General features: G+C 39.3%; 1 protein-coding gene across 1 annotated transcript; it reads right to left on the bottom strand.

Moving 5' to 3' along the window:
• Positions 1–1,094: 1,094 nt before the first annotated feature.
• On the bottom strand, positions 1,095–23,339 carry SLC17A4 (solute carrier family 17 member 4). Its single transcript, XM_047797411.1, is given in 12 exon segments — positions 1,095–1,117; positions 1,120–1,228; positions 2,577–2,667; positions 3,540–3,687; positions 3,772–3,904; positions 13,346–13,507; positions 13,606–13,724; positions 15,644–15,730; positions 16,150–16,237; positions 16,317–16,550; positions 17,381–17,586; positions 23,249–23,339. Coding segments are annotated over 12 exon segments (1,491 nt in total).
• Between the last annotated feature and the right edge of the window lie 320 nt (positions 23,340–23,659).

The following is a 23,659-nucleotide window of genomic DNA, read 5'->3' as shown; positions in this document are numbered from 1 at the left end:
AGAATAACTAAAGGAAAATTGTTTCGCTACTCAAAATACATAAGACACCAAATATGTGAGTTTCCCACACCAAGCAGTTCTCTGCAGACACAAACTGGATGTCCTATGATTTAATTCAATTCTGATAGCAACTACCCAGACATCAAAGTAGTAGGTGCCCAAGGTCCTACATTTCTGTTTGATTTAGCTTTGAAATTGAGGATTCCTATAGCCCCCTCCTCAGGTTTGATAATTTGCTAGCATGACTCACAGAATGCAGGAAGTTAGTTTACCTACTAGTACTGGTTTCTATATTAAAGAATGCAACTCAAAAACAGTCAAATGGAAGAGGTGCAGAAGGCAAGCTATGTGGGAAGGGATGCAGAGCATCCAGGCCCTTTCCAGGTGCACCATTCTCCCAGCACCTCTATGTGCTCACCACTCAGAAGTTCTCAGAACTCCCCTGTTTAGGATTTTTACAGAGGTTTTATTGTGTAGGCATAGTTGATTGAATAAATAATTGCCTATTGATGAAAAACTAAATCTCCAGCCCTTCTCCTCTCCCTAGACAGGGGATGGTAGAACCGAAAGTTCTAACCTTCTAATCAAGCCTTGGTCTTTTTGTCAATCAACCCCCATTCTGAAGTTACATAGAGCTTCTAGCAACCAATCATCTCATTAGTACACCAAAAAGACACTTTTGTCACTCCAGAGATACCAAAAGATCTTAGGAGCTCTTCTATCAGGTACCAGTGACTAAAACCAAGAAATTACAAGGGTTTTAGGAGCCCTGTGCCAGAGATGGAGGATAGCGACCAAATATACACTTCTTATTATGCCACAATAATGGTGGAAAGAGTGGAGAACCCATCAAGATTCAAATACACCTTTACTTTCAGGAGCCCACAGTTAAATGATTCACCTTCCCCTTCCAGTCCCCTATAAAACTCCAGGAAGAACTTGCGGTATTACATAGCCAAGGTCTCTGGGAAGATAGTGGAAACAAAGTCCATTCAAGTTGAAAAGCTAATCAGTCAAACAGACATAAGAGGGGAATGTCCATGAGGATACAATGACCATCTAAGTGCTGGCATCTGAGGAATCACTCAGTTTGCTCAGAAGTGGGTGAAGGTCTGCCTTTTGCCCAGTCCTGTACCTCTGCTTGGCCAAAGATGAGGTAGAAAACCAGGCCTGCCATGCCCACAGCAAATGAAAGCAAGAAGACATTTCTCCAACCAAACTCTGAATCCTGTAGGCAAGAAACTACATGTTATTAATGGTTTTCTAGTTCTTGGACCTCCTGGGTCAGGAAGGCTCTGGCTCCATGTCCTACTGCCTCCAGCCTCTGTGGGCTTCCTTGTTGCTCCTAGAATATTCGGGTACATTTCTGGTACTCTGGCCTTTCCCTCCATTGGAATGTTCTTCCCCTCAACCACTTGTCTCATCCATTTGCTTGCTTCTCATCCTTGCTTAGATGTTATTTTTCAATGAGCCTTTCCTTGGGCACCCTACTTAAAATTGAAATCCCACCCACTCCTTATGAATGTAAAAACACTATGCCCTTTTTTCTTCTCTTTACTTTTCACTTACCACCATTTAATATACCATGTATTTGTTTAGTTCATTAGTTTTCTAACAGTTTCTTTCCTACAATAACAGCTCCACAAGGTCATGGGCATTTGTTTGTTTTATTCACTTTTACAGTGCATGGCACATGCTAATGTTCACTGCATATTTGTTGAATGACAAAAGAAAGGAATGAGTGAATGAGTGGGTAATAAGGGAAACAAGGGCAGTTTGAGATTTCTGTTGTAAACTGCCATTTCTCAACAGTGTGTTAGTGGCTGGAAGAGAATGGAAGTTTCAAAAAAAGAAAGCATTGATGTCAGAAAAACTACCTTTTCATGTAATTCTCCATTCATTTTCCTGGCTTACTGGCGGGAACCACAGGAAACTTAAGGAATGATAGCATGTGAATGTCATCTTTCAAGTCACGTCTGTGTCAGTATGATTCTTAGGAAATTGTCGAGTCATCAGATGGATTTTTTCATTCTGACAAATTTAAATGCATCTCTAAGAATGGAAGTCTGTATGAATGTAAAAACACTATGCAGGCAATACTGGGCAGAGAGATTTCTGCACTAACCACTGATGAGCATACATGTAAGGTGCTGATTGCTCCTTCACTCTGTTATTCACTCAGCATTTCACTCATTTGTTCTATAAATATTTGATGAGTTCCTACATAGGGTGACCAAGTCTTTCCAGATTGCCTGGAATTTTCAAGGTTTTAGCATTGAATGTACGACATCCCAGGAAATCCCTTAGCCCAAGAAAAATCAGAATGGTTGGCCATTTTATACTTTACAAGAAATGCCATGATTATTGCTAGAAAATTTGATCATTACCATGAGAAATTTATCTTCTAAGAACTCATAGAGCATAAAATCATACAATGGAGCATTCTCCTTCCCTTCACACTCTGACCAGGGGGTCATTTCTCTGCATGAGTTGAGCCTAGGGTGAGAATGAGAAGCTGGATGACCTTTCTTGGAGACTCTTGTGAGTATTATAATCATCAGAATGTTTGACCTTACCTGACTGATTAAAAATCCAGAAACTGTGGGAGAGATGGTTCCCGATAAATAAGAAAAGATTTGTGATAGTCCCCTGAGTAAGGTTCCATGCCTAGGAAAGAGAAAGTGTGAGAAAACAATATTCCGATGTAAGCAAAATGTTACTCTCAGCTGATCTGTTGCAACTCTCTGCCTATCTCTGGGGATTCCTGGAGTTACAATGACCCTTAGTTAAATCTGAATGAAAGGTACTGACTAGGGATTAGTATAATCCAGTGATAGGGTCTGGGATGTCCAAGGAGTAGCCTGTACTAACTTGTCAACATTCTTTATACAAAATGTACAGATGGATGGTTGGCACCTAGTTTATATGTTCTCTTGGCTCCTGCTATGGAGCCTGCCTGATTTTAGCCTTATTTCTAGGTATAAAAGACCTCTCATTGGATGAGACATTGGCTCCTCTGGGACCAAGGTATCTCCAATATACTTTGGTAGTTCATTTTCTGAAGATGAAATGTATCCTGTTGACTGTGAATGGTCTATAGATGGTCTCTGGGAGCTATGTTTGGAAGTCTCAGTCATTTCTGATATTTGCCTATATCAGAGGTATATGTTTCTCCATCTATCCTGTATCCTCTACCTTTATTAAAGCCTTCCATGAGAACACCCTGTGATGTTTCATGAGTCTTTTCATTTATCTAGCTCTGTAACTGCTGCATTCCCCAATAGAAAGAGATTGGTATGAGTCTCCAGCTGTTAAACTGTAAGTGTGGCCTCTGACGCCTCCTGTTTTCCCCTACAAAAACTAAGTACACAGTGGTGGGCTAGCTTTAGATCCCTTTTAGGAATTATTTGAATGTAGGGCTGGTGCTGAAATTTCCTGTGACTCATTGACATGTCACATTGTACCCATATATCTGAGCAGATTTCAGGATACTGGACCTGAACTGAGCTTCTGTGAGGATCAGGCAAAGGGGTCCATACCGAGGAGCAATATCCATGAAGTTGATTAGGGCTCCTGATTGGACAATGCTTTTGAAGGAAAAAGCCAGTGTCAAGAAGGCGATGGTGGCGCCAAAGCTGGATCTGACCCAGAAAAGGGACACAGTGAATGCAGATGGGATGACAACCCCTGGGGCAGGAGAACAAACACAAAGTGAATAGGAGGCTGCCCTGAGTATCCCATATCCACCCCTGTATCCACCTCAGTTCTTACCTATGACAGTGAAGAGTTTCCTGATGGTATTGAGTCTTAGGATTTTTCTGGAGAAGAGATAATCTGCCAATAGACCTCCAAGGACGATGCAGATATAGGCAGGAACATATGGCAGGGCTGACAGGATCCCATTCTGAGAACCAGAGTCGAGATAAGGTACATGGCTCACTACCCCCATCATGACACAGACTGATCGCTGGGTTCACTGTCTACATCTATAGCTTTCCTTTATATACACATCACCTTTAATACAAATTCCAGTTACTGGAATGAGCAAATATAATTTTAGTACCTGAGGAAAAATATGCATACAGTTAAGTTTGAAAAAAAATGGACTAATGCTTGATATATATGAATTATGTGGAAATAGATATTAAAAAGAATAAAACTCAGTAAAAAAATAGTCAAAGGATAGCAATATACAATTTACAGAAACAAAAGTAATTCCTAAACATATTACAATGTATCCAACCTCATAATAGTAAAACCACTGTGAAATACAATCTTACATGGACAAAACTGGCAAAAATGCAACAGTTTTTTGAAATGATCTGTGGTGATGCTAGGGGGAATCAGGCACTTCCAAATATTATTAATGTCCTATGAAAGGCAATTTGACAATAAATATAAAAATTTATAGGGGAGGGAGATCCGGATGGTGGAGTAGAGGGATGCAGAGCTCACCACCCCCCATGAGAACATCAAAAATACATCTACCTGTGGAGAAATTCTCACTGGAGACTGGTGACTACAAACTCATATACAACCAAGGCTGTAAGAAAAGATCTACACTTTGGGAATTGGGAGAGAATTGGTCAGATCAGGACTTGCACCACCAGAAGAGGAGAGGGATTACACAGGCTGAGATCCTTCCTGGGAGTGAGTGGTGAGAACCACATACTGAGTGCTCCAGCCCTGGGGTCTGACACCAGGAGGACAAGTCCCTTAACTTGTTTGAAAAACAACGGGACTGATCACAGGACTGTAAGAAACCTACTCCACTTATGAATAGCATGCACATACTTGCTTACTCTCAAAAAAAAAAAAAAAGTCAGAAGAAGCAGATTAAAACTGACAGGAACTCTGGCTGGTTTCCCACCACTGCCCCCAGTGCACACTCTAGCCTAAGCAGAACACCTGCTCCAGCCTCACATGTTCCCAGTGAAGCCCACACTGGGAAGAAGGCTGCCATGGCCAAGGAGAATGTGTGGTTGTGAGGGAAAGATAGAGGTTGGACTTAGCAGAGCATCTGAACATTGCTGCTGCCTTCAAAGGCAATGGATCAGGAGTGGTCCAGGACTCTGATGCCAGGAACACCACAGCCTGCACCCCAACCTACACTGAGCACCCACTTCAGCTCCTCTTGCTCTAGCACCATTCCCCCTTAGGAAGAGGGTACACACATGTAGTGAATCGAGCCAGCTCAGACCAACCCTCAGGGCTTCTGACTCAGAAGCTTGGGAACTATCCCCACCCCAATAGTGTGGTGTGGGCCACCAAACCAAGGAGAGGCCCTGGCTCACAACTGACTCTTGCTCTAGCCTCTCCACCTCCAGCCCTACCTCCTACCAAGGTGGCAGTTGCCAGCACACTATGGGGGAAGACTTGTGTTCATGTGCAGACTGAATAGGGATGCTTCTATACAAAGACTCCTTCAAATCTGGGGTAGGTAACTGTTTTACCTAATTTCATGAAGACAGCAAAAGTAAAGGAAAATGAAATAATAAAATAATTTAATTCAAATGAAGGAACAAGAGAAAACTGAAAAAAATAACTAATGAAATAAAAATAATGTATAAGGGGAGAGTTCAGAGTACTAGTTGTAAGAATGCTAACTGAATTAGAGAAAAAAATATATGAATACAGTGAAAATTTTAACAAGAAAGTAGAAAACATAAAAAAGAACCAGCCAGAAATGAAGAATACAATAACTGCAATGAAAAATACACTAGAAGGAGTTAACAGCAGTCAAGGTGATACAGAAGAATGCACATGTGATTTGGAAGATAGAATAATGGAAATCACCCAACTAACTGCGCAAAGGGAAAAAAGAGAAGAGTTTTAAGAGATCTCTAGGATGACAATAAGCAAATCATGGCATGTCCTAGAAGAAGAAAGAAAAGTGTCAAAAATATATTTGATAAAATCATGGCTGAAAACTTCCCAAAACTGAAGAAAACAAATGTCCAGGTACAGGAACCACACAGTGTCCCAAACAAGATGAACCCAAACAGACCCACACCAAGATGTATCATAATTAAAATGACAAAAGTTAAAAAGAGAACTCTAAGGGCAAAAAGAGAAAAGTAGAGTCATTCACAAGAGAATCCCCATAAGACTATCACCTGGTTTTTCTTCAGAAACTGCAGGCCAGAAGGGAGTGGCATGATATATTTAAAGTCCTGAAAGGGAAAATCTGCAACTTAGGATACTCTACCCAGAAAAATTATCATTTATAATTGAAGTATAGATGAAAAACTACTCAGACAAACAAAAACTAAAAGAGTTAACACTGAACCTACCCCAAAAGAAATGTTAAAGGGTCTTTTCCAAATGGAAAAGAAAAGGCTGAAAGAAGTAAGAATCTATAGAAAAGGAAAAATGCTACTATTAAAGGGATATAGTAAAGGCTGTGGAGCAACCACTTGAACTTAAATGACTACCATTTTAAAAGTAGATATAGGTAAACATACATGAACCTGGTATATGTGAACATGGTGACCAGAAATCAGAAATTTACAATAGATGCAAAAATATAAGAGAGAAAGAACACAAGCATACCACTAAAAATCATCAAACCATAAGAAATAAAAGAAGAATAGAGAAGAATGACAAAAACAACCAGGAAAAAAATTTTAAAATGGCAGTAAGTACATGCTTATCAAATGTCAGTAGACTGAATGTTTCAATCAAAAGGCACAGAGTAGCTAATTTGATTAAAAAACAAGACCCATCTATATGCTGCCTACAAAGACACTTTTCAGAACTAAAGACACACACAGACTAAAAGGGGATGGAAAAAGATATTTCATGCAATTGGAAATGATAAAACAGCAATACTCAGCATTCCCGTGGTGGTGCAGTGGTTAATGAATCCAACTAGGAACCATGAGGTTGGGGGTTCGATCCCTGGCCTTGCTCAGTGGGTTAAGGATCTGGCATTGCCGTGAGCTGTAGTGTAGGTCTCAGATGTGGCTTGGATCCCATGTTGCTGTGACTCTGGTGTAGGCCAGCAGCTACAGCTCTGATTGGACCTCTAGCCTGGGAACCTCCATATGCCATGGAGAGTAGCCCTAGAAAAGGCAAAAAGACAAAAAAAAAAAGAAAAAACCAGCAATACTCATATGAGACAAAATAGATTCTAAAACAAAGTCTGTAACAAAAGACAAAGCCATTATATAATGATAAATGGGCCAATACAAAAAGATATAACACTCTTTAACATATATGCACCTAACATATAAAGCAAATATTAACAGACATAAGGGGGGAAATTGAAAACAATACAGTAATAGTAGGGAACTTTAACACCTTACTAACATCAGTGGACAGATCATTCAGATAGAAAATCAGTAAGGAAGCAGTGATCTTAAATGACACAATAGGCCACTTAGAATTACATTTCATCCAAAAAAAAAAAAACAGAATACACATTCTTTTCAACTGCACGTGGGACATTCTCCAGTATGGATCATATGCCAGACTAGAAAACAAATTTTATCAAATTTAAGAGGATAAAAATTATACCAAGCATTTTTCTGCAACCACAATGGTATGAAAGTAGAAATCAATGATGGGAAAAACCTACATGTGGAGGCTAAAGAACATGCTACTTAAAAAATCAGTGGGTCATTACAGAAATTAAAGAAATCAAAAAATACCTTGAGACAAATGAAAATGGAAACAACACTCCAAAATCTAGTCTCTGCATGTAGGTTTTTCACATAATTGATTCCTAGTTTCATACCATTTTGCTTTTAGAAAAATGCTTGATATAATTTCTATCCTCCTAAATTTGATAAAACTTGTTTTATAGTCTGGCATGTAATCCATATACTGGAAAATGTTAGCAGAAGGAAGGAAATAATAAAATCAGAGAGGAAATACATAAAATAGAGACCAAAAATAAATTTTAAGAAAACAATAGAAAAGATCAACGAAAGCAAAACCACTTTGTTTGAAAGAATAAACAAAATTGATAAACTTTTAGCCAAACTCATCAAGAAGACAAAGAGAGAGGACTCAAACAAAGTAAGAAGTGGAAGAGGAAAAATAACCCCTGACACCACAGAGATACAAAAAAAATCGTAAGAGAATACTATGAACAGTTATATGCCATTTGGACAACCTAGAAGAAATAGATAAATTTCTAGAACATACATGAATGAACCAGGACTAGACAATCTGAACAGACCAATAATTATTAGTGAAATTGAATTCGTAATAAAAAATATATATATACTCACAGTAACATAAGTCCCAGACCAAACAATTTGACAGGGGAATTTGACCAAACATATAAAGGAGAGCTAACACCGATCTTTCTCAAACTATTCCAAAAAATTAAAGAGGAAGGAACACTTCCACATTCAATGAGGTCATCATTACCCTGATACCAAAACACAAAGACACTATTAAAAAAAGAGAAAATTATAGGCCAATACTCTGATGAATATGGAAGCAAAAAACCTCAACAAAATATTGGCAATCCAAATTCAACAATATATAAAAAGGATTGTACACTATGATCAAGTAGGACTTATTCCAGAAATGCAAGGATATAAGAGTGATTCAATATCTACAAATCAATGTTAAACATCACATGAATAAAGGGTAGGATAAAAATCAATCATTTCAATAGATGAAGAAAAAGAACTTGGCAAAATGCAACACTCATTCATGATAAAACCTCTCATCAAAGCTGGTATAGAGGGAACATATCTCAGCATAATAAAAGCCATTTATGACAACCCACAGCTAACATCATACTCAATGATGTTAAAATCAGGAGCAAGACAATGATGCCCATTATTGCCTCTTCTATTTAACATAACTTTGGAAATCTAAACCACAGCAAACATACAAGAAATAAAAGGCATCCAAACTGGAAAGGAATAAGTAAAGCTGGTACTAGTTGCAGATGACATGATACTACATAAAGAAAACCCTAAAGCCTCCAACAAAAACCCATTAGAACTAATAAATTAAGCAAAGTTGCAGGACACAACATTAAGATAGAGAAACCTGTTGCTTTTCTATATATTAATAATGAACTATCAGAAAATTCAAGAAAATCTCATTTACAATTGTATCAAAAAGAATAAAATACCTAGGAATAAATTTAACCAGGAAGGTGAAAGACCTTTACCATGAAAGCTTATACTGTAAGATTATGATAAAGGGAATTTAAGCTGATACAAACAAATGGAAAGATATTGCATATTCATGGATTAGAAGAATTAATATTAGTAAAATGATCATAGTACCCAAAGCAACCAACATATTTAATGCAATCACTATCAAAATATCTATGACATTTTTTCACTGAAATAGATCATATAATTCCAAAGTTTACATGGAATCACAAAAGACCCCCAAATAGTCAAAGCAATCTTGAGAAAAAAAAGAACTAAGGTAGAGGTATCATGTTGCCTGATTTCAGACTATATCATAAACCTGCAGTAAGCAAAACAGTATGGTATTGGCACAAAAACCGACACATAGACCAACAGAACAGAATAGAGAGCCAAGAAAAAGGAAACCATGGAAAAAAGGAAAAGTCAGCTTACTGAATGGGAGAAAATATTTTCAAATGATATGACTGACAAGGGGTTAATTTCCACAATATATAAATATCTTATAGAACTCAATATTTTAAAAAATCAATTAAAAAATGGGCAGAATACCTGAATCTACATTTTTCCAAAGATATGCACATGGCTAATGAGGACATGAAAAGATGCTCACTGTTGCTAATCATCAGAGAAATGCAAATCATAACCACAATGACATATTATCCATTACCTGTCAGAATAGCTATCATCAAAAAGACTCTAAGAGTTTCCATTGTGGCTCAGGGGAAATGAATCTGACTAGTATCCATAAGGACACAAGTTCCATCCCTGGCCTCGCTCAGTGGGTTAAGGATCTGGCATTGCCATGAGCTATGGTGTAGGTTGCAGATGTGGCTGTGGTGTAGGCCAGTGGCTACAGCTCCAATTCAACCTCTAGCCTGGGAACCTCCATATGCCATGGGTGCAGCCTTAAAAAGACAAAAAAAAAAAAAAGTCTGCAAATGTTGAAGATGATAGGAGAGAAGGGGACCCTAGTACACTGTTGGTGGGAATGGAAATTGGTGCAGACACTATGGAAAATGGTGTAGAGGTTCGTCAAAAAACTAAAAATAGAACTACCATATGACCAAGCAATTCCACTCCTGGATATATATCCAAAGCAAATGAAAACACTAATTGGAAAAGATAAACACACCCCTGTGTTCATAGCAACAGTTTTTACAATAGCCAAGAAGGGAATTGTGTCCTTCAGCAGATGAATGGATAAGGAAGTTGTGTATATATAAAATGGAATGTTACTCTCAGCCATAAAAAGAATGAAATTCTGGAGTTCCCGTTGTGGCGCAGTGGTTAACGAATCCGACTAGGAACCATGAGGTTGCGGGTTCGATCCCTGCCCTTGCTCAGTGGGTTAAGGATCCGGCATGCCATGAGCTGTGGTGTAGGTTGCAGATGCGGCTCAGATCCCACGTTGCTGTGGCTCTGGCGTAGGCCGGAGACTACAGCTCCGATTAGACCCCTAGCCTGGGAACCTCCATATGCCGCGGGAGCGGCCCAAGAAATAGCAAAAAGACCAAAAAAAAAAAAAAAGAATGAAATTCTGCCATTTGCAACAACATGGATGGAACTATAGGGTATTATGTATAGTGAAGTAAGTCAGACAGTTGAAAAAACAAACACTGCATGTTATCACTTATATGTGAAATCTAAAAAATAAAATGAATGAATGTAAAAAACAGATTCACAGACATAAAGAACAAACTAGTTATTACCAGTGGGGAGAGAGAAGGATGTAGGGACAAGATAGGGGTAGAAGAATAAGAGGCACAAACTACTATGTAAAAAATAAATAAGCTAAAGGATATATTATACAACACAAGGGATATAACCAATAGTTTATAATAACTTTAAATGGAGTATAATCTATGAAAATATTGGATCACTACGCTGTAGACCTAAAACTAACAAAATATATAAATCTTCTATTTTAAAAATATGTATATATATATATTTATAATGCATTTACTCTTGATTCAGATATGTAGAAATTTACAGAACTGATTGTACAAATGTATGATGAATGAACAAGGTTCTCACTGCAGCATTGCTCAATGATTGGAAATAACCCAAATGTTGTTTAACAAATTTCTCATGTACTAATAGGAAAAGATCCCCATTGTATAGTATATGAAGAATACCAACTATTTTGTAATAACCTGTAAGGGAAAGGAATCTAAAAAATAAACTAAATTACTTTGCTGTATACCTGAAATTAACACAAAATCGTAAATCAAATATACTTCAATTTTAAAAAAGAATACCAAGGCATTCCCATTGTTGTGGAAGTGAATCTGACTAGTATCCATGAGGATGTGGGTCCCAACCTTGGCCATGCTCAGTGGCTCGATGATCCAGCATTGCCATGAGCTGTAGTGTAGGTCATGGATGCAGCACGGATCCCCCGTTGCTGTGGCGTATGCTGACAGCTGTGGCTCTAATTTGACCCCTAGCCTGGAACTTCCATGTGCTGTGGGTATGGCCCTAAAATGTAAAAAAATAAAAATAAAAGAATACAAACATGTACAATATTTAATGTTTCATGCAAAATAAAAGTTGGCAAAGTAAGAATATATGTTCATGTATGCTTGCATTATCATAAGCAATGGAAAAATGTATAATAAATTAATTAAAAAATAGTTATCTGTGGAATGAGCTGGGAAAACAGGGCAGGTTGGAGACAGGAATGAAAGTAAGATTTTTCACTCTTTATCTTTTCACATAGTTTTTAAAATGTTGAACCCTGCTACTATCAATTCAATGCCAAAATTAAAAAGCTATTAAAGAAAATGTAAGGGAAAAAGACCGTTTTTTGTTGCATGTAATCCAAACAATGAAAAGGATCTCACTGTTACTTGGTCTAAGCTGTTTGTTTTACAGATGAATAAACCAATGTCACCACAAAGTTATGCAAGTTTCTGAGAAAAATACTCTTAGAGCAATGCAAATCCAGATGTCTTGACTTCTCAAGCTGGGAAAACTCTACTGTCTCTTTTCAACTTTGTCCTTCCCATCATTCCCCCATCCTCCTTTTCCTTAGCCTTGGCCTCTGAGGATAAAAAGCTCACCCTGTTTCACACCAGGGACCAATCATTTCCAAAAACTAGCCTCAGGGTGTCTCACTCTCAGTACTGGTATTCTGCTTGTCTGGACCTCCTGTGCCCTGAGCCCCTGGATGGTGGTTCTGATTTCATTGCCTGCTTCTGGCCCCCATCCTCCTCTGGGAAGACTCAGAGTTACTCTACCCTTGGGCTTTCTGATCTTAGTACCTCCAGCCTGCTTGCATGTATGCTCCCCAGACTCTGAGAAGGTCAGTTCTCTGTTGACCACTTAGTGTGGTTTCACGAGATAAGTTAGTCAACATGAAAGTACTGCTTTTTGAGTACAAAGAACAAGAATGAAACACTAATCCAAATACAGGTGAACTGTCACTAACAAGCCAGTTTTGAGGCATTCATCTGATAGGAACTGACAGGCTCCTATCAGTTGATCAGAGCATTTGTTCATTTTGTGAAAAATCAGAGAGCTATAGTCATATACACATTTTTCTCTATATGTTACACTCGAATAAAATGTTTTTTGGAGTTCCCATTGTGGCTCAAGCAGAAATGAACCTGACTAGTATCCAGGAGGATACGGGTTCTATTCCTGGCCTCACTCAGTGGGTTAAGGATCCAGTGTTGCCGTGAGCTATAGGTCACAGATGCGGCTCAGATCTGGCATGGCTGTGGCTTAGTCTGGGAACTTCCATATGCCACATCTGCCGCCCTAAAAAAAAAAAAATCTAAGAAAACATTATCTACAGGATTTTTGTACCACTTCTACTTGGGGCTTTAGGTCTATCATAGTGTCTTATTTTCAACGTGTGTTTATGCTTCTCTGTCTCAGCCTTCTTGAAGGAAGACTTTGTTTTGTTACTGCTTTATTATTTATGCTTCTTCTAGATATTCTAGTATCTTGTTTGCAAATGTTGATTGGATTGAACATAAAATTTTTGCAAAATTCCTTTAAAATGTATTATATTCTATGAACCATCAAGTTGACCTAGAGCCTTAACACTCTGCCACAATAAGCAGTAGGACATATTAAATTGAATCAGAATTCAATTGAATCAGGTTGCATTTCCCCTATGAAGAGCCTTGGCCTAAGACCATGAACAGAGGAGAGATAGAGAATTGCATTTGAAGCAACAGAAGAACAGAATGAGTTTTCTCTTTACTTACATCTCTGATGTTAACTTCAAGTACAGAGCTGATGTATGTTGGTGTGTATGATGTTATAATATAATAATACCAGTAATCAGTGAAGTAAAAGATGAGAATGCTCCAGAGTGGTAGGGATTTGATCATAGCCTTAATGGGAAGAGACCAGCCTGGTGGAGAATCCTGGAAAAAAGTACATATCGATACCTCATCTCTGAAGACCCGAGTTTTTCTCAGTCATCCAGACATAGGGAAATGGCAGAGGGGTTTCACCAACACACCTCTTGAGCCAGTGAACAGACGATGTATTCCTTCTCACTCGTGCTGATAAACGGATGATTCATGGGATCATCATAAACGAGAGCAAACCAGAGAAAAGAAGAGAAACAGCCAATTGCACCTAGGAAAAGAATATTTAGCACAGGATTGGAGTTCTAGCAGTTTGACTCTGCTCTGATACAATTGCTGCGGTTGTACAGAATGGCCCCAGTACTCCACTCCTCCCTGCATCCATCCCTTGCATAGCCCCGTCATAGGTAGAGGGTGCTTCCTCATCACCTGACTTTGCTCTTAGCCATGTAACTTGCTTTCATCAATGGCATGGGCAGTTCAGAGCTTAGGAAGCCCTGGGTTTGTTCACTTGTCCTCTTGAGTCTTAGCCACTAGTATAGGAAGAACATGCTCCAGCTCCATTGTCCAAAGTAGATGAAACACCCAGAGAGCAGAGCTTCCCAACTGTCCCACAAAACTCAAAGACTAAATGACTGTTGTTTAAAATCACTGAGTTTGGAGAGGTCTTGAAATGCACCATGATTAAGACTGGATCTCATTGTGAAAAGTTATTACTGTGTTTGCCTCGTGTGCTTCAAAATACTGTTACTATTGAAGTACTAGTCAGCACCTCTCCTACTAGACATGCTTCTGCAAAATTTAGGTCATCATTCCGTCTTTTCTTATCTATCTCTAGCCCTTAAGTGTTAGCAGAAGTACATGTATGCAGCAGATTATACAGGTGATTTCTGGATATGGAATGAAATTAATCCTCCGTAAAGAAATTTTCTCTAATACATATATTTCTGCAGTGTTGGACAATTCAACATTCATTGCTATTGAGTGGAAGTGCGATGCATCTTAAAATTCCCTTCTTAGAATCTTAAGAAAGTTGAGAGTTCACTTGCTAGCTTGTTCTTTATATGGTCCTGCACAAATACAGAATACCTGCCACACACCAGGCATTTTGCTAGATGTTGAGACTATAAGGATATAAAGACACAATTTTGTCATCAAGGAACTTAAAAGCAAAAGTTAATGAAAGAGATGAAAGTTAGTACTATTGCACACTGAGGATGGATGATGTTAACATTGGTTCAACAAATACTTAGTGAGTTCTTATTTTGTACATACTGCTTACTATTTCTCAAAACCAGGAGCACAGTAAGCCTCTCTCATTACTCGAAAATTTTATCACCTGTCTTTTGAAGTTTCCATGACAGAGCCTTTGAAGGTTGATATTCTATAGCAATCAATCTTTTATAAATTTTTTTCTAGTAAGTGTATTGGCCTGATGTTATAGGAGCCCTGGATTTAGGAGTATTAGCCTCTAATGAAAACACCAGTGGGAATTACTGGTTCCACTGGAATCAGGCAGTTTACAGATGGGATTCCAAGAGAACATTTCAAAAGTCAAATAAACACAAACATTAGCTAAAAGCATCTGGGAAGATCCCACTCTGGGCTGGGTAAAGGCAAAAATTTGAAGTGGAAGAATATTGCCTCTGGAATGTTTCACATATCTTTAGAAACTTTTCACAGCATCTCTCTATGCAGCATGTACACTCTGGAGGCCTCACATGATCAACTCTGTCCTGCCGCCTCTACTGGTTGATTCTCTACTCCAATTAATATGTTACCTATAATTAGGTCACATTCTTATAATTTTCTGTTTATAGCAATAATAGAAGAAATTTAAAAGAATGTATTAAATAAATAGCATAACTAAAAACAATCCCCCCAAGATTACATTTTCAGCATCTTATGAAAGAAACCCCTCTGAGGTCCTTGTGGGTTCAATTTAGAAGCAGGAAGGAATGTTATGCTGCCTTTAGAGTCATCAGGTTATTCTAAGTACACACTCACAATATTGAAACAAATGTCATTTGCAAGATTCACAACATGATTATTTCTGAACACTATCATCTTTAATTTTATAAATATCTATACCTACTAGGATTTGGTTAACCAGAGATGACTTTCCTCATAGAAATCATGCTGAGTAGTCTCTGTCCTAAAATCAGACGTATTTGAAAAGCACAAACTCACCAAAGATATAGAAGACAGAAGGCCATCCTAGGGTCTGGCAGAGGAAACCACCAATAAAGAGGATGGTGCAGGAGCCCAGCACTGATCCTAAGCAGAAGAGATGAGGATGAGGATGTTCTGAGTGCTTCATACAGATTGACTTCATCACAGAGCTAAGTTGCAACCCAGGCTACCTAGGTACAGATTCTGCTCCTCCACTCAGTAGCTATGTGATTTTGGACAAGTTATTTGTCTATTTGTGTTTCAAATTCCCTTATTGTGAAATGGAAATAATTATACATAACTAAGTTGCAAGATTGTGCTAAAGCCAAAATGAAATTAAAAGTATTTGCAAGAATGTTTGGCTTCCCAGAGGCATTTGGTTATGACCAAGAAAAATAGCATAGGGTATCGCTTTAGAGCAAGGAGACAGAGTAGTTAGGATGCGATGTTTGGCTTCTGTTGCTAGGCCCGGACAGAGTACTCGTGGACAGTGCACTTAAGGTGACAATTAGGATATCAATTACCTGATACACTAAGTGTGATGAGTTGACTCCTTTCCAGTGGTGGAGCCCATCTGGTCCAGATGGAATACTGACCTGTTAATACCATAACCTGGAAAAAAGTTGATTCTTGACTGACTGAGGTCATTTGGGAACTTATATTCTACTTAAGAAATATTTTAAACAGGTACCTGGGCTATGCCTTGGACAATCCGTAGGACAATGAGCCAAGTCACTCCAGTATCAGCTGCTAGTGGAATGAAGAGGTTCAGGACTGAGCTAATAAGTAAGCAAGCACTAGTCAAGTACTTGACTCCAAACATTTCAGCCATATATCCACAGGGAATTGGTGCCAAGAAAGAGCAATAGTTGGGTGAGCTGAGAATTATTCCCTGGATTTCAGGACTCCAGTCGTATATAGCAGCCTTAATGACAAAAAGAAGCTCACTGTTTATCTTTGGCTAGAGAGTTGACAATTTTTATTGTGAGGACTTGAGAGTAAGAGAAAATGCTAATTCCTTTTCTCTCTCTCCAGTTCCTCCAATCTACAAACCTAAGTATATACCCAACATACCCTTTCCTCTTACATGGTTTCCTCAGTTACAAAATTACCTGGCCAATTAGAATATGAGAGCCTGTAGAAAAAGAAAACCTAGAAACAAGAAAGCATCATAGCCAAGGAAATGAAAAAAATATATATGTGAAGGAAGAAAGAGGAAGTAGACTTAAATCTGTGAAACTTATTTTGTGGTGATTTTCACCATTGTAGAGGAAGGAATTAACCTTAACTAAATGGTAAAAATCTGCTTCCTTCATTCTAACTTTAGTCCCTAGTTATACTTATCAACACTGTCAAGATAAACTCTCAAATACATATTATGTTTTTGTGTAATATGGTTCTTTGAACATAGTAGACAGTAAATATATAACTCTTTAAGTTGAAACATTTTTTTTTGTCTTTTTGCTATTTCTTGGGCAGCTCCCGCAGCATATGGAGGTTCCCAGGCTAGGGGTCTAATCGGAGCTGTGGCCGCCAGCCTACGCCAGAGCCACAGCAACGCAGGATCCGAGCCGTGTCTGCAACCTACACCACAGCTCACGGCAACGCCGGATCCTTAACCCACTGAGCAAGGGCAGGGACCGAACCCGCAACCTCATTGTTCCTAGTTGGATTCGTTAACCACTGCGCCACGACGGGAACTCCTAAGTTGAAACATTTGAGTCAAAGAAATAACCAGAGACTCATTAAACTTACCACTGCCTTAACTTCCTTCAGAGTTTCATTCCAGTTGTCCTGGGAGTCAGTGGGTGGCCCTTCTATAGAGGCATTGAGTAGGGTGGGCAGAGCTGTGTTGTTCACCATAGCTGGCATAGCAATGCTCATGTTCATTTGTTGGGTGGAAATTGAAAAATTACAGAGATGCACGATAAGGGCCAGCCCATGACGCACTGAACAAAAGCCTGAGACAAAAGGATACAGAAAGTCTTACAATCAGGGTGCTTTTCTCCCACCCTTCCTAATTCTGAAAGCGGGAAAAGATTGCCATTTGTCTGGAAGAAAAAGTATAGAGAGAGCAGACCTTACTCTCTAGTTATCTGCAAACATGTATACCCCCCGGGAGTATAGGGGAGTATAGTCCTTCGGAACCATTACTCAACCAAAGACAAAGAATGTATGGGATTTGCCAGAGCAAGCATTAAGAAAGAGTTTTCAGGGCTGCCGTTGTGGCTCAGTGGGTTAAGAACCCACCTTGTGTCTGTGTGGATGTGGGTTCTATCCTTGGCCTCACTCAGTGGGTTAAGGATCTAGAATTGCCCCACAAGCTGGGGTATAGGTCACAGTTGAAGCTTGGATCTGCTGTGGCTGTGGCTGTGGCTGTGCATAGGCTGGCAGCTGCAGCTCCAATTAGATCCCTATCCCAGGAACTTCCATATGCCACAGGTGTGGTCCTAAAAAGAAAAATAATAATAATACATTTTTAAAAAAGAAAGAAAAGACAGAGTTTTCCAGGGGGGTCCTGGGATGAGCTGGTGAGAGCAAGAATGGAAAGAAGTGGAGTTAGAGCAAGAATTAACTAGAAGCTGGAGTTGACTAGATATGGATAGCAAGGGAGAAAAATTGTTGGAAATGATTCCCAAGTGTCCCAAACCAGCTGGGATGGCTTTAGGCACCATATGCAAACAGGGAACATGGAAGATTAATATGTTTGGGGACTGGGAAGAGATGAGATTTGAAAGGTAGGTTAGGCTAGAGAAGTAGTTAAACACCATGTTGATCTGTAACCTAGGCTTGCACAAAATTTGCCAGTGATCCATGAGAATTCTGGGGTTATCGCGGGGGTTGAGTCCAGATACATTAGTTTGACAACAGCTGGCAGGATGGATTGAATACCTCTGGAGAGAAATCCCAGAGGTATAATACATGATCACTGTCACCAAGTCATGTTGGTGCCCCATTTCCTGGTTCCTGCAAGGGAGCACACATAGTTCAAGTGGCCAGCACTGTTCCCTGTTGTGTAGGAATACTCTTGTCAAGTTCAAGGAATTGACAGATTCCCCACCTTTGATTTTAACTCTGATAGCATTTAGTTGAGACTCTCTCCTCCCCCATCCACAAAATTTACCCTAGAAGTTTTTTCAATATCATATTGATATGGCAGGTTAAACTGTTGAAGTATCAGTCAGCACCTCTCCTACTAGACATGCTTCTGCAAAGTTTAGGTCATTATTCCATCTTTTCTTATCTATCTCTAGCACTTAAGTGTTAGCAGAAGTACATGTATGCAGCAGATTTCATTCTGGATGTGGAATGAAATTAATCCTTAGTAAAGAAATTTTCTCTAATACGTATATTACTGCAGTGTTGGACAATTCAACATTTATTGCTATTGAATGGAAATGCGATGTTGATTTACTTCATACACTCTAAGCTTTTTTTTTAACTCTTGGGAACTTAGAGAAATTGAAAATGAAAATATTCTTTGATTTCCCAAGATAAGATAAGCACAGCACTATAATATAAGGATAAATAAACCAACCAGTCTAGTTTGAATCTGGATAACATATGTTTGTGTCTGGATGATTTAAATGAGTTATTCTATGCTTGAGTTCCTGCTCCTGTAAAATGGAGATGATGCTGGTTGTACCTTCCTTGAATTAAACCATATAAACTGCTTAGAACAGTGTTTGATGCCTCATTATGTGATCATCTACTTTTTTACTTACCATATACATTTCCTGTTTCTTTGTGCCCAAGTATTTACATAGGTCCATTGTCATTCTCACTCAGACCCCAAGTTTTGGACTATAAAGGCCAATCATGTGTGATTTTGTTCCCATGTGTTATAACCCTTGCAATGGTCACCTTAGCTGGTTGGAGGCCTACAGTCATGTGCTGACAATAGTGTGTATGTGCATGGCCAGGAAGCAGACAGTGGGAGGATGTCATCTTAGAAGTCTTCGCCAATTCAAGGGAAACTAACTATCCTTCCACTTTAACTCTTCAATGACATGACATAATTTTAAAAAAGTCCTCCAAAATTTCCAGGTTAATTTCTGTAGTCATGCATGTTGTCCTCTGCTCTTTTGCACTGGCCCCAAGATGTTAAGTTGCAGATCTTTAGAGAGAATGGCAAGTTGTCCAGAGGCAAACATCAGGATATGGGCATATAGTAGTTTCACCTACCATATCCTAGCACTATGGACCTCACCTTGCCTTGTCTTGAGGCCTGTGGTCTACAAGCTGAGAAAAGATGCTGTCGCTCTAAGTGGGGGAGCATGAGCTGGGGCTTCACAGCACCCTCTCTTTTCCTCCCAGTAACACTGGGGCATGCTCCAAGGATGAGTTTTGTCTGCTCTTGGCATCCTCTCTAATTCATCCAAACTGCATTAAATTTATCAATGAGCCATAGAGTTTATAGTGTGTAGTAGGAATAATTCCCAAATTTTAACCTAAATGGAGATATTTCTCAAAGTGTTGTGCTTGTTTTATTGATTTCTGTGACTTTTAGAAGGGGATAGTATTGTAGACTCATCTTTAGGGGACATTCCTAATGCAGCCTGGGGTACATTTACCTCCATGTAGGCTTTTGTTAAGGAGCAGGGAAGCAGTATTCATTATTGTATATTAATTCTCACTGCCATCCCTGCCCTTCTAAGTTCTTTACAGTAATAGAAACATCCCAGGAAACCTGCATGCAAGCAGGATTCCAATAGTGAGGGAATTCAGACAAGGTCTGAGAGGTTGAGCACAATGAGAACCACTGTACCCAGAAGCAGCCACAGACAGGACTATGAGGATCAGTGATGGTAGACAAGGGGGTTTTGACTGTGACTTGTGGGAATCCTCCTGGAAATCAGCCACCCTGTGCTGCACAGGAAGGCTAGCAGTGTCACATTCATCCTACACTTTAGGATCTCCTAAAGTGACTAAACTGACTCTTGTTTCCTCAGCCTCCCAAAGTCTCTGGACTATTTCCAGCCCCTATATTAAACCCCCTTTTTCTTGAAGTTCCTAGAGTGACTTCTGTTTATCTGATCGAATGCAGGCAGAAGCTCATGGGCCTCAGGGAGGAAAGGGGTTAGGAAGGTCAATGTGATGTCTGTTCCTACTCTGGCTCATGAACCCTTAACTGAGCCTGAGAGAGAGAATTGACTCACTTTCTGGCAGAACCTAAAGGTCCAGCTCTTTTCACTCAGAATCTCTAAGAATAGAGGAATGGAACCCATGTGGCCGGATGTGACACATAGTAGGGGGAGGGGAACACCTGGATTTGATTCTGTATCTCGGAAGAACAGTCATGCTCAGCAAAGACATCAGTAGCCTTTGTTTTTTTTTGTTTGTTTGTTTGTTTGTTTTGTCTTGTTTTTTTCACTGTGGATTTGTTTATTCAGACATAATTGGCATGGGTCTGGCCAAAGCACAGTTTCATTCTTTGTCTAGTCCATAGCCTTTGGGGGTACTGGTGCTGGGGGAAAGACCCAGCAGTGTGATACAGAAGAACCAGCAGTGTCCAGTAAGAATGGGCTAGAGAGAGAGAGATGAGAGGAAAACTGATATTGGACAACAACTGATGAAGCAGCCAGCAGGGTTTATTCATAAACACTAATGAATAATAGACTCAACAAAATAACTGGGTGGGGCTTCAAGAAGTAGTTGAGGTTCTGCCTTATCAGGTGGGAAGATATTTAGCCAAAAAGGATTACCAGTATTCGTATAAACCCATTTGTAATAACAGGCTGAGGTCAAGGAGTATTCTCCGGAGGACTAAGCAGTATGGTGGGGTGGATGCCCTAGAAGACTGTAGTAGAAACTGGAAAGACCACATGGAGTCCCACTTTTAGACAAATAATCACAGAGAGTTCTTCTAATGACTGCTGAAAAAATGGACTGACTGGAGTTCCCATCATGGCACAGTGGAAACGAATCCAACTAAGAACCATGAGATTGTGGGTTTGATCCCTGGCCTCACTTAGTGGGTTAAGGATCCAGCGTTGCCGTGAGCTGTGGTGTAGATCACAGATGTGGCTTGAATCCTGGGTTGCTGTGGCTGTGGCTGTAGCCTGCAGCTGTAGCTCCAATTAGACCCCCTAGCCTGGGAACCTCCATATGTTGTGGGTACAGACCCAAAAAAGCAAAAAAAAAAAAAAAAAGGAAAAATGGGCTGAAAAGGGGACACCGTGTGAGAGGTGACAATGGCACGTTTATATTGTGCTTACTGTATACCAGGCATTGTTCTAAATGGTTTACTCATTATAGCTAATTTATTCCTCAAGGAAAAACACACTATTTTATCAACTCATTTTTATAAACAAGGAAACTGAAACAAAGGAAGTTCAAGTAACTTGCCTAAGGTCACATAGCTCATAAATTGCAAAGTCAAGATTGCGGGAGTTCCCATCGTGGCGCAGTGGTTAACGAATCTGACTAGGAACCATGAGGTTGTGGGTTCAGTCCCTGCCCTTGCTCAGTGGGTTAACGATCCGGCGTTGCCGTGAGCTGTGGTGTAGGTTGCAGACACGGCTCGGATCCTGTGTTGCTGTGGCTCTGGCGTGGGCCAGTGGCTACAGCTGCGATTGGACCCCTAGCCTGGGAACCTCCATATGCCGCGGGAGCGGCCCAAGAAATAGCAAAAAGATAAAAAAAAAAAAAGTAAAAAAAAGATTGCGAACACAGGCAGTCTGGCATCTAATCTATATTCTTACCCAATGTGCTATACTGTGCCATGGAAAGTTTTTATATATTAGTTCTCTATATAACTGATTTTTAGAGAGAGTTAGCATAGGAGAATTACGCCAATGGATTACAATCCAATCGTAACCTAAATATTTAGAAATGGATGAGGTTTTAGGGGTATAAACTCTTCCATTCTACAGGTGAGGAAGTTGAGGCAACAAACAATATTCCTTCTAGACCAAATGATTGTTATTTGTAGAGGAGGTATTAGAATGCATGTCTCCTGATTTCTTCTTTGATGGTTAAGATTAAGAGAATCTCCTTTTCCTCAAGACATGTTCACTTCCCAGCAGACATAGTGGCTAAAATATTGAGTCTTGCAAAGCATTCCATCTTGATTAAAGTTTTAATTTTTAATGTATTATCTTGTGAAAAGCCATATCCTTAAGAGAATTAATGAATAAAATAGTCATGTATTAAAAGTTTAGAATTAAACAGGGTGTTCAACAGTTTCCCTTATGGTATATTATTGAAAGGTGTAATATAACTTAGAGGGAGGAGGAAAAGTAACTTCTATGTTACGGTGTAAAGCAAAAGTCAATTCTCCTTGAGGCAAGTCTGGATCTAATAAGAACAGAAAGAGCTAATGGGATGCTCCCTAGACTTAAAATCAGAAAAGCCAAGATTGTTTTCCATATTTTCTACTCAGCATCTGCTCTGAATTTATTTCTTTAACTATAAATAATATCTTGATATCTCCTGTCCTATATACTTCCAGGGTTTCTTGCAAGAAATGAAGTAATTCTTGATTTAAAAAAAAAAAAGTGCTTTACAGATGTACAGAATGCTTGGCAATTGGTGGTAGCAAGAAGATGCTGTATATCACCAAAAAGGAAGTTGAGGAGACATAGATCCCATTTTTATCCATACCCCAGTACATGATTTTACCTCTCCTGGAGGTTTGTTCTTGAGCCATGTTTAAATTACCATCGTTGATAGTACCACCCTCTGTGGCCTCAGCTTCTACTGTAGTAGACATTTTGGTTCTCTTCTTCCAGGAACTGCCATTTACCTACTGAAACAAAAGAATGCAAAAGCAAATACAGAGAGAGATGTCCTATATCATACATGTCATGGACTCAGTTCTTCTAAGAATTAAGAGGAAATGTTTGGTGGAAAAAGTGCAAGATTATGGTTCAGGAGACCTGATTGGTTGTCAAGAATCTATCACTATCCAAATGTGTGGCTTTGGAAGCATCACATGTCTGCTTCTCTAAAATGAGGGGTCTGGCCTGGATTGGCTTAATGGATTGTCATATTCTTTCCTGTTCTGTGTCCTCATGTCTCTCAACCAATATC

Source organism: Phacochoerus africanus, chromosome 9, assembly GCF_016906955.1.
Source record: "Phacochoerus africanus isolate WHEZ1 chromosome 9, ROS_Pafr_v1, whole genome shotgun sequence".
NCBI classification, from domain to species: Eukaryota; Metazoa; Chordata; class Mammalia; order Artiodactyla; family Suidae; genus Phacochoerus; species Phacochoerus africanus.
This window is presented reverse-complemented; position numbering and strand designations above follow the sequence as displayed.